This window comes from Podarcis liolepis (assembly GCF_965112155.1).
Source record: "Podarcis liolepis genome assembly, chromosome: 15".
Taxonomy (NCBI): Eukaryota; Metazoa; Chordata; class Lepidosauria; order Squamata; family Lacertidae; genus Podarcis; species Podarcis liolepis.
Window position 1 is genome coordinate 12,900,625 of NC_139566.1, and position 14,543 is coordinate 12,915,167.

The 14,543-nt window shown below is 48.0% G+C and overlaps 2 protein-coding genes across 3 annotated transcripts in view; both read left to right on the plus strand.

Moving 5' to 3' along the window:
- Nucleotides 1-6,631, plus strand: TMEM223 (transmembrane protein 223). The gene is made up of 3 exons (XM_083477664.1): nucleotides 1-811; nucleotides 2,152-4,705; nucleotides 4,842-6,631. Exons 1-2 carry the CDS (start codon nucleotides 346-348, stop codon nucleotides 2,442-2,444), a joined length of 759 nt encoding a protein of 252 aa, XP_083333790.1. The 5' UTR covers nucleotides 1-345; the 3' UTR covers nucleotides 2,445-4,705; nucleotides 4,842-6,631.
- Nucleotides 3,606-14,543, plus strand: part of SLC3A2 (solute carrier family 3 member 2) — a 26,175-nt gene continuing 15,237 nt past the window's right edge. Inside the window, exon 1 of one of the 2 annotated variants that reach the window (XM_083477576.1) lies at nucleotides 3,606-3,729. In XM_083477576.1, the coding sequence (XP_083333702.1) occupies nucleotides 3,639-3,729 (91 nt within the window). In that variant the 5' untranslated portion in view covers nucleotides 3,606-3,638. The remainder of the gene's footprint in view (nucleotides 3,730-14,543) is intronic. The other variant, XM_083477578.1, reaches the window with a different exon arrangement.

A 14,543-nucleotide genomic window follows, 5' to 3' on the forward strand; every position in this document is an offset into this window, starting at 1 on the left:
TCTCCATCTTTGTCACTTATCCTCTGTACACAACACATGTAGTCTCTTTTTAAAATGATTGTTGCAGCTCCTGGTGCTCCACAAACCGCACTCTTCACAATTTGACAATTCTCTGAGGGAAAGTATGTGCTTTCAAGGTATCGCGTGCACTTCCTCAGCCTTGCCAGTTTGCGTAACTGACCGGAAGCTAAGGCTGCCCTCCCCAAAGATGGCGCCCGAAACGAGCATCCGCCTATGACTGTATAGAGAAGGGGAAGTGGGTTAAAAAGAAAAGGGAGGGGAGAAATACTACAATTCCCATGAGCCTCTTGGGCTGCAGCTGACCTTGGCAAAAGCGGTTCAAGAATGTTGCACTGCACATGGCGAGCTGGGCTGCGGATCGGGGGGCTGGCAGGTGGGGGGGTTGGAAGCTGCGGGGTTTGGAGGCTCTGGGGCCTCACGGGTCCTGTGCGCTTTTGGAGCTGGGGCGCGCGAAGGGCTCGCGGCGCGGAGCTGCCTCGGCTATGGGGCGCCCGGGGCGTGCAGACCGCCTTCCCGTTGGATACGAATGTGCCCCGGGATGTCTTGCTTTTCCAGCACGATCGAGGCCGTTTTTTCCGTATTCTCGGGCTGTTCTGCGCCGGCCAGTTCGTGTTCTGGGCGTATCTGGCACACTTCGCTTTCCACGGCTTGCGGGATGTTAGGGCGAGCCGGCCAGAGCCGGATCCCCAGCATGGGGAGCGCCCTCTGCCAACTCTACCGGGAGGAGCCACGATACAGTTGAGCTCCAACAAGTGGCGCTTCGGTTTCACTGCGTCTTGCCTGACCGTGGGTAAGGAAGGGCTGGATTGCTCTGCCCGCTCCTCCTCCGGGGTTACTTATTAGCATTAGTTGCTCTTCGTTGTTATAGAATTGTAGAATTGGAAAGGACCACGAGGGTCATCTATTCCAACCCCCTGCAATGCAGGAATCGTTTTGGCCAGCATGGGGCTTGAACTCACAACCCTAAGATTAAGAGTCTCATGCTCTAGCGATTGAGCTATGTGCCGCGATGCGCATGGCGCTTTGCGCATTTTCCTAAGCAAAACAAAAAAGACCCCTAACCCCGAGGAGTTTACAATATAAATTGCAATCTTACTTTCATGAAATTGTAGGTTTGCTTCTTGTTGGTGACAGATAGTATGTGGGGCACAGCAGGAAGATGTATCCAAACGTAATATTGTGGGTTTCAGATCCATGAGTTGTAGCCAACTTAGTTCTACCCCCAAATAGAGCCATTGAAATTAATTTATTTAAGTAAGGCCCCTATCTGCACTATACATTTAGAGCAGCATCACTACCACTTTAAACAGGCATGGCTTCCCCCAAACAATGCTGGGAACTGTAGTTGTTAACAATACTGTGAGTTGTTAGGAGACCTCCCCTGCCGTCACCCCCACAGAACTACTGGAAAGAAGGATTGATTGTTAAGCCACTCTGGAAAGTGTAACTCTGTGGTGGGGAATAGGGGTCTCTTAACAACTCTCAGCACCACTAACAAATGGCAGGCCCTGGAATTCTTTGGAGGAAGCCATGACTGTTAAAGTGGCATAATATTGCTTTAAATATAAGGTGCAGATGAGGCCTCAGCCATGCTCCTTGTTTCAGGGGGTCTACTCTGAGTAGAATCAACACGGATACAACCCAATAAAAATAAGGCACTCCCTGCCCAACTCAGGCTTATAACCAGGACCAAGGATCAGATCCAACATCCATGGCTGGGGCAGGTGTAGTCTGAAACATCCATTAAGGCACCAGGTTGACACAGGCACCCAAATGTATCAAAGCAGGCGCAAGTCCAGCTTCTGTGCGAAATTGCACAGGGCGGCTGCTACCACAAAACAGGCCTTTCCTTGACATAGGTCTGTCACAGCTCAGCCGGCAGAAGCACCTGGGCCATGAAGGTCTTTGAAGGTCACAATCTCTTTGAATCGGGTCCAAAACCAGAGTAGGAGCATGTGCATTGGCGAAGCACTAGTACATGATGATTAAATTTCCTAGTCAGAAACCCAGCAACCACCTGCCATTTCTGAACCATCTCCCAGGGCAGCCTTAGGCTTTATCAGGAATTGCAGTAGCCTGACCACTAGGTTATCTCAGCTCGACTTGTCATCCTGCTCTGTTCCTTTGCAGGTTCTCTGATCTTGGCGGCAGGTTTTGTCTTTTCCCGACGCTCTGTGAGCCGGATCTTGCTGCACCGAGGTGGGCAGGAGGTGACCTTTACCACCTATTACCCCTTGGGCTGGACCTCGTCCTTCACGGTCCCTCTTCGCCATGTGTCCTGCATGTCCCATCGTTCAGAGGTGCCGGCGATGATGCCACTCAAGGTTAAGGGGAGAGCCTTCTATTTCCTGTTGGACAAACAGGGACGGATCACCAACACAAAGCTTTTTGACATCACTGTTGGCGCCTATCGCAAGCTGTGAGGCACAGCACTGCTAGAGGGAAAAGGCGCAGGAGACCTGCATCCTGGGCTGTTGTGCAGATGGAGAAAGATGGACTGGCCACATCCGGCAGACAGATCCCAGGCCTAGAAGCAGCTCTTAAATGGCTTCTTAGCCCTTCTGTGCTTTGAAAAAGACAATTGATGCATGATGTTTCGGGGTAAATGGAAGCTCATCTGGAGAGAGAGAGAGAGAGGGAATGAGAGAGAGTGAGAAAGAGAGACTGAGATTGCGCAGAGTTGCCCTGGATCCTGAGTTGATTAGCTTGTTTTTTAAAAATCTAGAAAGCACCAACCTGATTTTTGCAGGGGGTTTTTGTACCTCCCAACACACCCCAGCTGCATTCACAGTACATTTTTCTCTGTAATCTTTGGGATGACAGAGGGGGGAGGGAAATGTGTGCTTGTGTCTTGGTAGCAAGAATTATGGTGGTTGTGATGACTGCTGGGTTGATCTCGAGGAACTCATCCTGCCTTAACTGGAGATCATTGAATTTCTCCTTTGTAGAGTTGCCACCTTTATTTCTGGAGAGGCTCCTGTGCTTTTTAACAGGGAGAGCAAGGGAGGGGAACCGTTTTTCAGCTCAAGGTCCACATTTCCTTCTGGGCAGCCTTCAGAGGGCCACTTGCCAGTAGCAGGGGCGGGGCAGAGGCAAAAGTGGACGGAACAATGAATGTAAACCTGACTTTTGTTAGAATAAAGTACTTTCTTCACACACCAATCTGTATCCTCCATCCATACAACCAGGAGGCATTATCAGAGTTCAAGGCTGCATTCCAGCCAGGCAGACACCTTCATGGGGCTGGTGAGGTGTGGCATGGGGAGAGTTCTGAGGGCCAGACAGAGAGGCCTGGAGGGCCACACTTGGCCCTTGCCCCTGAGATTCCCTGTCTCTGAGGAACTGTGATAGGCACTGAACAGTCAAGTTTGTGCACCCCCATTCCCTGTCACTGCCTTCCCGTTCCATGATCATTTCACCTGCTGAATTTCTGTCTGCCCCCCCTCCCCAAGTGTTGTGGGGAGAGGAGACCAACCAAAGTTGACAATTGTCTCCTGTCTTCTTCCATTTTGGTGTGGTCCCACCAGCCACTGCCAAGTCTTGTTTTCCCGCTTGAGCAGAAGCTTCCTTGGCCGCTCTGGTTGCCATGGAAACATGTTGGTCTCAGTGGCATCAAGATGGCTGCCGTGTGGAAAGGGGAGCTGGGCGGCGGTGAGACTCCGGACATGCGGCTAGGAAGGAGAGAGCTAGAGAAGGAGGGGAGACGAGGTAACTGTCTGCCGCTTCCGAAAGAAGCTTTTGAAGCCTACTAGCTAACCCCTGCTAACCTTGCATTTCTCATTCTCAGCACAGCCTCCCCTTCCGCTCCCCACCCTGTTCTTTTGCATTAATTTCTAAAAGCAATGACGATAGAATAAAGCCCCCCCCCCTCAGAAGTATGGCACTCTGTGCATGCTCAGGGGGAGGCAGCTGATTAAGCCTCTTGTTCAAGCCATTTTATGGCTTGTGAAATAATAACCTTGTGGGCCTCTGTCCAATGGATTTCATGTTGGGTCCATTTTTAATCACCGGACCCTCTTTTTCCTCTCTTAACATATATAGGAAACCCAATTTGATAGTATTATTAATTATAAGGATTTTTCCTGCCCCTTCTCAAAAAAATCATAAAATAGTAGACAGGGGTTTTGTAGGTGCTCCCAGCAGCAAACAGCCCCACCCCCCACAGAGTCTCTTTTTAGCTTCACAACACCCCTGTGAGGTAGGTTAGGTGGGGAGAGGAAGGGAGGGAGAGACCAGCCCAAGACACCCAGTAAGCTGCGTGACTGAGTGGAGGATTTGAACCTGGGTCATCTGTCAAGCAATCTAACCACAGGGGTGGGGAACGTTTTTTTCAGGCCCAGGGCCGCATTCCCTTCTGCACATCTTTCCAAGGGCCACATGGCAGTGGTGACTGGGGCCAGAGGCAAAAATGGCTGGAGCAATTAATGTAGAAGTTAGCTTTGTACAACAGGCTAGCTTCTTCAGGCATGCTCCCCTCTCTGTCCTCCATCCAGAGCTGTAGCTAGGTGATCTTGCGCCTCTGGGAGAACCTTCCAGATTGCACCCCCTAGCCATGGACAATTTAGCTCTTTCCGCCTCTCCTCCACCCCCTCTTCCACCTATTCAATTCACCCTCTATTTAAAACCATTTCTTATGAGGCAATAATCGATATTTATGGACATATTTTTAGTCGGTTTTGCGCCTGCTTCATTGCCTGTGCCCCGGGGGCCCACCTCACCACCCTCAGCTACGGCCCTGCCTCCTTCCAGACAAGTGCAAGGCATCGCCAGAGTTCAGAGGCATATTTCAGCCAAGCAAAAACACTCAAGGGGGTGCAAAGCAGAGCTGGAGATGGGATGTGGCGTGAAGAAAATTCCAAGGGCCAGATAGGGTTAGAGGGCCGCATTTGGCCTTCAAACCTGAGGATCCCAACCCCAGATTAAACAGTATGCAAGTTAAGAACCATATGTTTTCTCTTTCTTCTCCCTGTCCTTTCCATTCTGGAAAATGGCAGTAACTCCCTCCCCCCTTCCTGCTACATCACATTCCCATTTTGGGTGGCTCAGTTGCCTTGAGAGAACCTTTCGGACCCCCTCCTCTCCTTCCCCCACCCCACAAAATAAGCCACCCTTTATTTTATTTTAAATTGTTCCAGGGTTTCAATGCAGCCCCTCCCTAGGAAGCTGCGGAAGAATACTGCTGAATTAGCCTTAACGCTAGGCCAAAGTCCCAAGTCTCTCTGACCTCGACCAAAAGCATTTTGCTGAAAGCGTTAAGGTCCAGTTGGAGTCAAGGTGATGCAAGTCGCTCAGATTAGGGAGAAGAAACATAAGAAGCTGCCTTATGCTGTCTCAAATCCTTGGTCCGTCTTGCTCAGTTCTGTCTTCACTGACAGGCAGCGGCTCTCCAGGGTTTCAGGCAGAGCATCTCTCCCAGCTTGACCTGGAGATGTCATTGTGCAAAGCAGATGCTCTACAAATGGAGCGAAATCCTTGCAAAGAGAAACCCAGTACACCAAGGAAAAGAGTGCTAAGTCTAGCTTCCTCCCTGATGTGCTAGGTTTTTTAATGTACTGGGAATATTGCTCTTAGGATATGAGGGAGCGTTTGGCAATGTGAGTTATGAATCTTGAACTCTGTCCCCACCCTGTTGTTCCTTATAATTGTGCCTTATAATTTTAAGGTGCCAGGAATGAACCAGGGATCATCTTCTTGCAAAGCCCCTGAGCTATGGAGGGAAGAGACTCCCAGGCAAGTTTGAGAGGTTGCAGCTTAGTGGCAGAGCCGCTGCTTTGCATGCAGAAGGTGCTTAAAATAGAGAGGAGTTTTAAGATTACACATGATGTAAAGAAAGTGGATTGGGAGAAGGTTTCTCTACCCCCCAAACCTCATAATACCAGAACCAGGGGACAGACAACAAAAAGAAGTGCTTTCTTCACACAGCATGTACTTGGGACTGTGAAGTTTGCTCCAACAAGAGGCATTGATGGCTAACCAACTGGGATGGCTTTAAAAGAGGATTAGACAAAGTCATGGAATATAAGGCTATCAATGGACACTAAGCCTGATGGTGATATTCTCTCACCACTGTTGGGGGCAGTGATGTGCCTCTGAATACCAGTTGCTGGGAATCACAAATGGGGAGAGTTGCTGTTGCGTTCATGTGCTGCTGGTGGGCTTCCCATTGGGGCATCCCTTTGGCCACTGTGAGAACAGGATGCTGGACTAAATGGGCCTTTGGGAGGATCCAGCTGCCAGGCTCTTAACTATCTTCAGAAGGTGCCAGGTTCACTCCCAGATATCACAGGCAATAGGGTAAGAGAAGCCCCTTTATAGCTACCACCATATGGAATACACCCAGATAAGCCAAGATCTGACCCAGTACAGTATGTCTGTACCAAGGAACTGAATATCCTGACATCCGAGACAGGCACCCAGATGGATGCCCTCGTTGAACTCTTGCCCATTCAGTATGTAATCCTAGCCTGCTCTGAGTTAAGTGTTTGTGTATGAGAACCACCACTACGAAATCTTCCACTGAGAGCAGCTGCCTCACTTTTTATCTTGATGGGGTCACCTGGCTCAAGGATGTGATCTTGCGGTACATCGTTCCAAAGAAATAATGAGCCTCCTTTCCATTGATTTTTATTTTATTTTACACATGCTCAGTAATTGCCGTGGTATTTCCAGACCTCCCTAGAAACCCCAAAGACTTGTAGATTTCATTTTAACATAGGGTTTCTGTTTGTCCAGTTTCAAACTTGCAGATCTTTCCATCTCTCTTTCCTTTCCAATTTATTTTGTTTACTCATTACAACAAGTGCAAATACTGTTAACCTGGACAGCTTTTTACTTACAGATAGGTAGCCGTGTTGGTCTGCCATAGTCAAAATAAAAAAATTCCTTCCTGTAGCACCTTAAAGACCAACTAAGTTAGTTCTTGGTATAAGCTTTCGTGTGCATGCACACTTCTTCAGATACACTGAAACAGAAGTTGCCTTCTCACCCCTTGCCTTTTCCTGTAAGACCTATTACAGTCGTTAAGAGTCGTCAACAGGCTCATCTCAGCTATCTGCCAATCTCCCATTCCCACCACCCTTCTGAGTAATACCCCTCCCCACCTTCTCACTATATAGAAGGATCTGGCAACTTCTGTTTCAGTGTATCTGAAGAAGTGTGCATGCACACGAAAGCTTATACCAAGAACTAACTTAGTTGGTCTTTAAGGTGCTACAGGAAGGAATTTTTTTTATTTTGAGCTTTTTACTTAGTTTGACATGTTTTTAATTGTCCAAAAGACCAGTGGAGATAGCTTAATTGAGTCAAGAAAGACAACTCAGAAATCATTTTGAATGCTTTATTACAACATAAAATGTTATTGGGACATGCATCCCTAACACCAGTAAATTAGCAAATTTTGAAAAGTTGTTTGTCAGTTTGCTATGCATTCAGACACTTCTTAAGATATTGCAACAAAATTTTGTGTGATGGTTCCTGAGATCAAGGAGCCAGTTTTCATCTATGTTTTGATACAGTTGGGTGCCATTTTGAATCAAAATGGCAGACTGGACCTTAAAAACTTCACTGATTGCAGAACTGTGCTGTTTGTTTGTTTGTTTCTAAAAATTTGAAAGCAACATCAGCTCACAGGCTGCTCATTAACAATAGAGAATATATGCTTATACACATTCAAATTTTAAAATACGGTACACTGGATGGTTGATCAGACCATCAAGTGGACACAGGTCTTACCTAGCTAAGGTGGATGTTAATTGAAGAAGCATCAGCTACAGATAGTGATGAGTTGGAACGCTGTCTTGTAAGTCCAACAAGTCTAAGTTAGAACTAGCACGTTCTTCGGGGCCGCAACCTCACACAGTGCCCCCAAACATACATTTTTAGGCGGTGTGAAAGCACAGCCCTGAAAAAGTGTGTATTTTGGGCTCCGTGATCTCATGCGGGTCATGTGAATCACGCAGGAGCATGGACAGAAAGATGTGCATCCCAGTTTTGGGACTCAGCATGTTGGAGGGTTTAGAAATACAATTCTCAACATGGTGGGAAAAGCTATGATAAAGCAACGTGTATGCCTGCTTGCTCAGCTCTTGAGGTGCTGTTGATGAGCAATTTCAAGGGCCCTCCAGCACCTACTCTCCTTCCTTTTACTATATATTCAATTTATTATTTATTCAATTTATATCCCACCCTCCTTCCCCGAGGAGCCCAGGGTGGCAAACACACAAACAAGAAAACAGTTCAAACACCTTGCAAACAGTTCCAACGAGGCTACAGGCTGGGAAAGTCCTCTGCTTAAAAGGCCTGTTGGAAGAGGTAGGTCTTCAGCAGGCGTCTGTCTAATATTTAACAAGAGGTGGTTGTCATGATACTAAAAGCCAGATTCCTACATTGTGTGGCATCAATCTTTTGATAAGATGGTATCTGCAGGAGGCCCTCACCTGCGGAGTGCAGTGGTTAGTTGGGTATGCAGTGAGACCAGTGCTTTTTTCCAAGAAAAATGGTGCTAGAACTCACCATGAAGTTGTTACAACAAGTGGCCGGGTGACTTGGGGCAGCCCTGAACAGATGCAGGTTTCATAGAATCATAGAATCATAGAGTTGGAAGAGACCACAAGGGCCATCGAGTTCAACCCCCTGCCAAGCAGGAAACACCATCAGAGCACTCCTGACATATGGTTGTCAAGCCTCTGCTTAAAGACCTCCAAAGAAGGAGACTCCACCACACTCCTTGGCAGCAAATTCCACTGTCGAACAGCTCTTACTGTCAGGAAGTTCTTCCTAATGTTTAGGTGGAATCTTCTTTCTTGCAGTTTGGATCCATTGCTCCGTGTCCGCTTCTCTGGAGCAGCAGAAAACAACCTTTCTCCCTCCTCTATGTGACATCCTTTTATATATTTGAACATGGCTATCATATCACCCCTTAACCTCCTCTTCTCCAGGCTAAACATGCCCAGCTCCCTTAGCCGTTCCTCATAAGGCATCGTTTCCAGGCCTTTGACCATTTTGGTTGCCCTCCTCTGGACACGTTCCAGTTTGTCAGTGTCCTTCTTGAATTGTGGTGCCCAGAACTGGACACAGTACTCCAGGTGAGGTCTGACCAGAGCAGAATACAGTGGCCCTATTACTTCCCTTGATCTAGATGCTATACTCCTATAGCATCTATAGTGGTTTGACAACAACCATGTTCACCACTCACGGAATGCTAAAAACTACTGCAAGCTGTCTCCCTAGCTGGTTTGGGGTCACCCCTAGTTCTGGTGCAGGTCAAATAAATGCACGCCAGCCTCCCTCATTCTCTTAGATTCAGGCGGGTGGCTAGGGCAGCTCAGAAGGGCCCTTGTGCAAACGTGCGCATGTGCAATAGTAGAGGCCTGGCTCGAAAGCTTAAAGCCCGACACTGCTACACGGGGACAGAAAAGGAAATACAAATGGGCCCTGTGCTGTAGCTTGACCAATCATAGCTAGGAGAAGCTAAGAGCTAGGTGGAGTCATATATTTTAAAAAGTGTAGAGACCCATATGCGGGCCCACTTCCATTTTGAAGCTGAGAAGTGCCTGAACTGTGCTCTGGCATGCTCTGGCTGAAAAAGGTGAGACCATCTTTCAGGTATCCTGGTCTCAAGCTGTTTAGGGCTTTACACACCAAACCCAGCACCTTGAAGCTAGCCAGGTGGCTGATTGAATACAGTGGTACCTCGGGTTAAGTACTTAATTCGTTCTGGAGGTCCGTTCTTAACCTGAAACTGTTCTTAACCTGAAGCACCACTTTAGCTAATGGGGCTTCCTACTGCTGCCGCGCCGCCGGAGCATGATTTCTGTTCTCATCCTGAAGCAAAGTTCTTAACCCGAGGTAATATTTCTGGGTTAGCGGAGTCTGTCACCTGAAGTGTATGTAACCCGAGGTACCACTGTATTTGTCAGTCAAGGGGGTGGTCTTCAGATAGAGGCCCGCACAAAGTGGGACCGATGACCAACCCCCAAATTTCCATTCCTTGGGTATCTGCGACTGTATTTCTAAGCCTTCACTGCACGGGGAGAGGAGGGAAATGTCACATCTGTTCTGGGTTTTTATTATTGTTTTGATTCTGAGAACTAGAGCATTTTGGCGGCACAGCCGGTTCTCGGATTGCTTGCTTCCTTGGCACTAGGCCCGCCCTGAGTGTGATTCGCAGCCTCTGCAGTCAGCACAGCAGTGGTATACTAAGGCCTCATTTGCACAATACATTTAAAGCAGTACCACTTTATACAGGCAGTGCTTCCCCCAAAGAATCCTGGGAACTGTAGTTTGTTAAGAGTACTGAGAGTAGTCTTAGGAGACCCTTCCTCCCCTCAAAGAGCTGCCAGTAGTGGTTTAACTATCAATCTCTCTTCCCAGGGAACTCTGACAATTGTAGCTCTAAATAAAAAAATTCCTTCCAGCAGCACCTTAAAGACCAACTAAGTTAGTTCTTGGTATGAGCTTTTGTGTGCATGCACACTTCTTCAGATAATTGTAGCTCTGTGAGGGAACTAGGGGCTTCCTAACAGTACCCTTAACAGACTACAGTTCCCAGAAGACTTTGGGGAAGCCATGACTGTTTAAATCAATCTGATTCTGCCCTAAATGTATAGCGCAGACAAGATCTAAGTGATTGTGACAGATGTGGTTCCAAGGGGGCATGCAGGACAGACTGAGGCTATGTACACACCATACGTGTAAAGCACACACCTCCCTCAAGAATCCTGGGAACTGTAGTTTGTTAAGGGTGCTGGGTATTGTAGCTCTGACAGATAAAATATCAAGTTCCTAGGATTATTGTGAGGGGGTGTTTGCTGCTGTATGGTGTATATGCAACTTCAATGCAAACTGGGCTGGAATTGGAACCAAAGCCTCTTGAGCTTGATTCGACTCATACACTCTGCTGTTTAAGAGCAGTTGATACTCTTTCCCTTTCCTTCCAGTCCTGCAGTAACAGGGGCCAAAGTTTAAGCCCTGAATTACTGCCAAACAAAGTTCTGCGCCCAAGGACCTTGAGTTCCGGGGTTGGCCCAAGAAGGGGGAAGAACGATGCTGGGAATTATGGCCCTGCTCTTTGACCATTAGAAATCGTACTCAGCGATTTATCTGAACTCAGCATAGTTTCGGGCCTATCATTGTACGTATTCTTAAGGACTAGAATCTTGGAGTTTCTTAATTCAGGAGATTGCATTCTGCAGTACTGATTCCCCACACTTGGCAAGGTGGGGCTGCGGAAGCATGAGAACTGAAGTAGGTCTGATTTGAGAGCCTGATCTTACTGCCTGGGATTCTCTGCTGGATTCCTGTGCTGGAATAACCAGCCACGGTGGTTACAAAACAGTGGGAGGCTGTGAGGTTTTCTAACTGCAATGTTGTTGCCAAAGTGAGGGAGCTCATTTGCCTTTCTGGGGCAAACGCGGCTGGGAAGGTAACATCTCTGACACAGATAAAAAGTTCAAAGTTTGTTTACAACAGCAAGCATTTTCCAAACCGCTTCAGCTCAGTGGACTGGTCTGTGGCCAAAGCATTCAGCTCTTTTTGAACTGGAGGGGGTGGCGGAGGGGAGAGGGGGAGAGAGAGAGGGGGGGGGACTCATGTTGCTCTCTGGCCAAGAGTGCCTTTATCTGTGTGAACTCGAGTGAGTCTCGGCAGGATCACGCAACAGGAGTGTGCACCACCATCCATCAGAGAAGCAGATAAACATGCGGCAATAACATACCGCTTTATTTTCCGCAGCCTGGCAAGGACCCAGCCTTTCTGCTTGTCCCGAATAACATTGAACGGCACAACAACAACAGGAGGAGGAAGGATTCTGGGAATTCGGGGAGGAAGATTGTATGGTGTAAACACACTGGGGGAGGACAGCATTTAACGCAGGGAAAAATAGGGTCACCAGGAATTCTGTGCATCAGGTAGGATTACTGTCTCTTTTTGCAGAGCTCCTTCATCTGCTTTGTAAGATGACTGAAATTTCCCTAAGTCAGGCACAGGGAGTCTTCTTCAGCCTGAGGGCCACATTCCCATCTGGGCAACCAACTGGGGGCCGCAGGGCAGTGGCAGAAAGCAAAAGTGAGCAGAGCAATGAATGTGAATTTGACCTTTGTATGGTGGGCTAGTTTCTGCACCCACACACAATCGTCTATTTTGGCAAGAAGCATTAATAGAGTTGCACTGCAGCCAGGCAAGAACACCCAAGGATGGTGGCAAGGCAGGGCTGGTGTGAGGCTGGGGAGGGTGTGAGGCCTGCAGAGAGTCCCAAGGGCCAGATAGAGAGGTCTGGAGGGCCACCTCAGTTTTCCCTAAATTCCTTTGGCCTTCCAGGAGTTGCTGAACTGCAACTCCTAGCAAACGTGGCCAATGGCCGGGGACACAGAGAATTGTGGTTCAACATCTGGTGAGTCAAAGGTCCCCTAAGTGTGGCTAACCACACAGCTGCCACATACTAGTTTGCTGTAAAAGACACAGGTGCAGGAGCATCTTTTAAAAAGGCAACCATCTTTTAGCTGTGTTTCCAACAAGTTCAGTGCCATAAACAAAATGGATGCTCTTAGACCTTTAGTAAAATCCAGATATTTAAATCAAAGCAGTGCCCTGCCCCACACAATGAGGCCCCACATAGCATCATGGTTAATCAGGCTCTAATAGCTGCTAGGTCCTGAAAAGGGCAAGCAGAAAAAAGGACATTGTTATGTATGCCTTGCTTTATCCCTGCTTTGAGATGCCTGACTGCTCCGATGGGATTTCAGATCTGGGATTCAAAGCTGGCTCGGAGCCCAGGCCTTTATAGAGGCTACAAGATCTGGCCTGCAGGCCCGCCTCCTTCCAGGCAACGTGGGGCGAGAAGCACGTGGATCCCTTACTTAGCTCTGGGGCAGCCTCACCCCTGTTGAGGCTTCCTTCCACCTCTCCTCCTCCTCCTCCAGCCCTGGGCTGAACACAAGCCTGAACGTGATGGAAGCCTGACCCAAATGTTGGACAGGTATTTGATGGAAATCAAAAGAGGAACGGTTGGAGTTTAAGAACCTTGGGAGTGAGGGTGCTCAGGAATGAGTGCCCTTCAGGAGTTGGGAGAAAATTGCTAAGGAAAAAAGAGGATATTCCATTCTGCCAGCATTCTTTGCCCAGGTCCTCTAGAAATAAGATATTGAGGTCAGATGGTTTCTCCCTTGGGTTGACAAGCACAACTGGCTAGAATGTTTATATTTATTTAAGTAGTATAAGTAGTTGAGACTTATACCTTGATTTCCAACAATGTGGAACTGACAAAAAAATCAGATGTGTATTATTATTATTTATTTAGGGTTGCCATATTTCAAAAAGTAAAACCAGCTTTTTTTAGTTAGAAAAAACTAAAAAAATGTTGCTTGCCGAAGATCCAGGACAAACTGGCACCTTCCAGAAATTCCCCCCGGAAGTCCCTATTTATTATTATTATTATCAGTCACTTTATACAAAAGGAAGTTTTAAAGGGGCTGAACTGGATAACACAGGAATTTAAAACAAGCAAACATTAAAAACATAAATACAAAATCCATAAAATGTGCATCCAGTAAGATATTCAGAAAGCCAATCCACTCTACTATAAGATGAGCAATACTATAGGCAGAACGTGCGTACAAAATACAAATGCAACAACTATTTTTTATACTATATAATGTTGGGGCATGGAAGTGCTATTCCAGGCCAACTGATTACTACCCAGACATGCCTTGGTCCATGATGCCAGTCAGGGGCGCCATTTATGTGGGGCTGTAGGGGCCGAGGCCCCCCAAATTTTCACTGAAGGGGCCGGGGCCCACCAAAGTTCTGCGGCAGCATGTACACATGCCTCGGAGCATCAGCACATGTCAGCACGCCCCACAACACGTGTGAGTGACATCAGGCCATGGGAGACCAGGGTTCAAATCACCCACTTAGCCATGATGAAACCATCTGGGTGACCTTGGGCCAGTCATTTGTCTCTCAGCCTAAGCTACCTCACAGGGTTACTGAATCCCCTCTTGCTGGGCTTTTTGGGTCCACCAACCCTTCACAAATGGATGTGGGTGGCGCTGTGGGTTATAAGCCACTGAGTCTAGGACTTGCCAATCAGAAGATCGGCGGTTCGAATCCCCGCGACGGGGTGAGCTCCCGTTGCTCGGTCCCTGCTCCTGCCAACCTAGCAGTTCGAAAGCACGTCAAAGTGCAAGTAGATAAATAGGTACCGCTCCGGCGGGAAGGTAAACGGCGTTTCCGTGCACTGCTCTGGTTCGCCAGAAGCGGCTCAGTCATGCTGGCCACATGACCAGCTGTACGCCGGCTCCCTCAGCCAATAAAGAGAGATGAGCACCGCAACCCCAGAGTCGTCTGCGACTGGACCTAATGGTCAGGTCCCTTTACCTTTAACCCTTCACAAATATATGCAGGTCTGTTAGATGTACAAAATGTCTTGTGTGGGTGGAGGCACTGACACCCACCCCCCCCAGTTTAGGTGTCAGGATGTTTTGGCAGCGGGGACAAAATCCACTTAGCTTGAGGGGAGAGGCAGG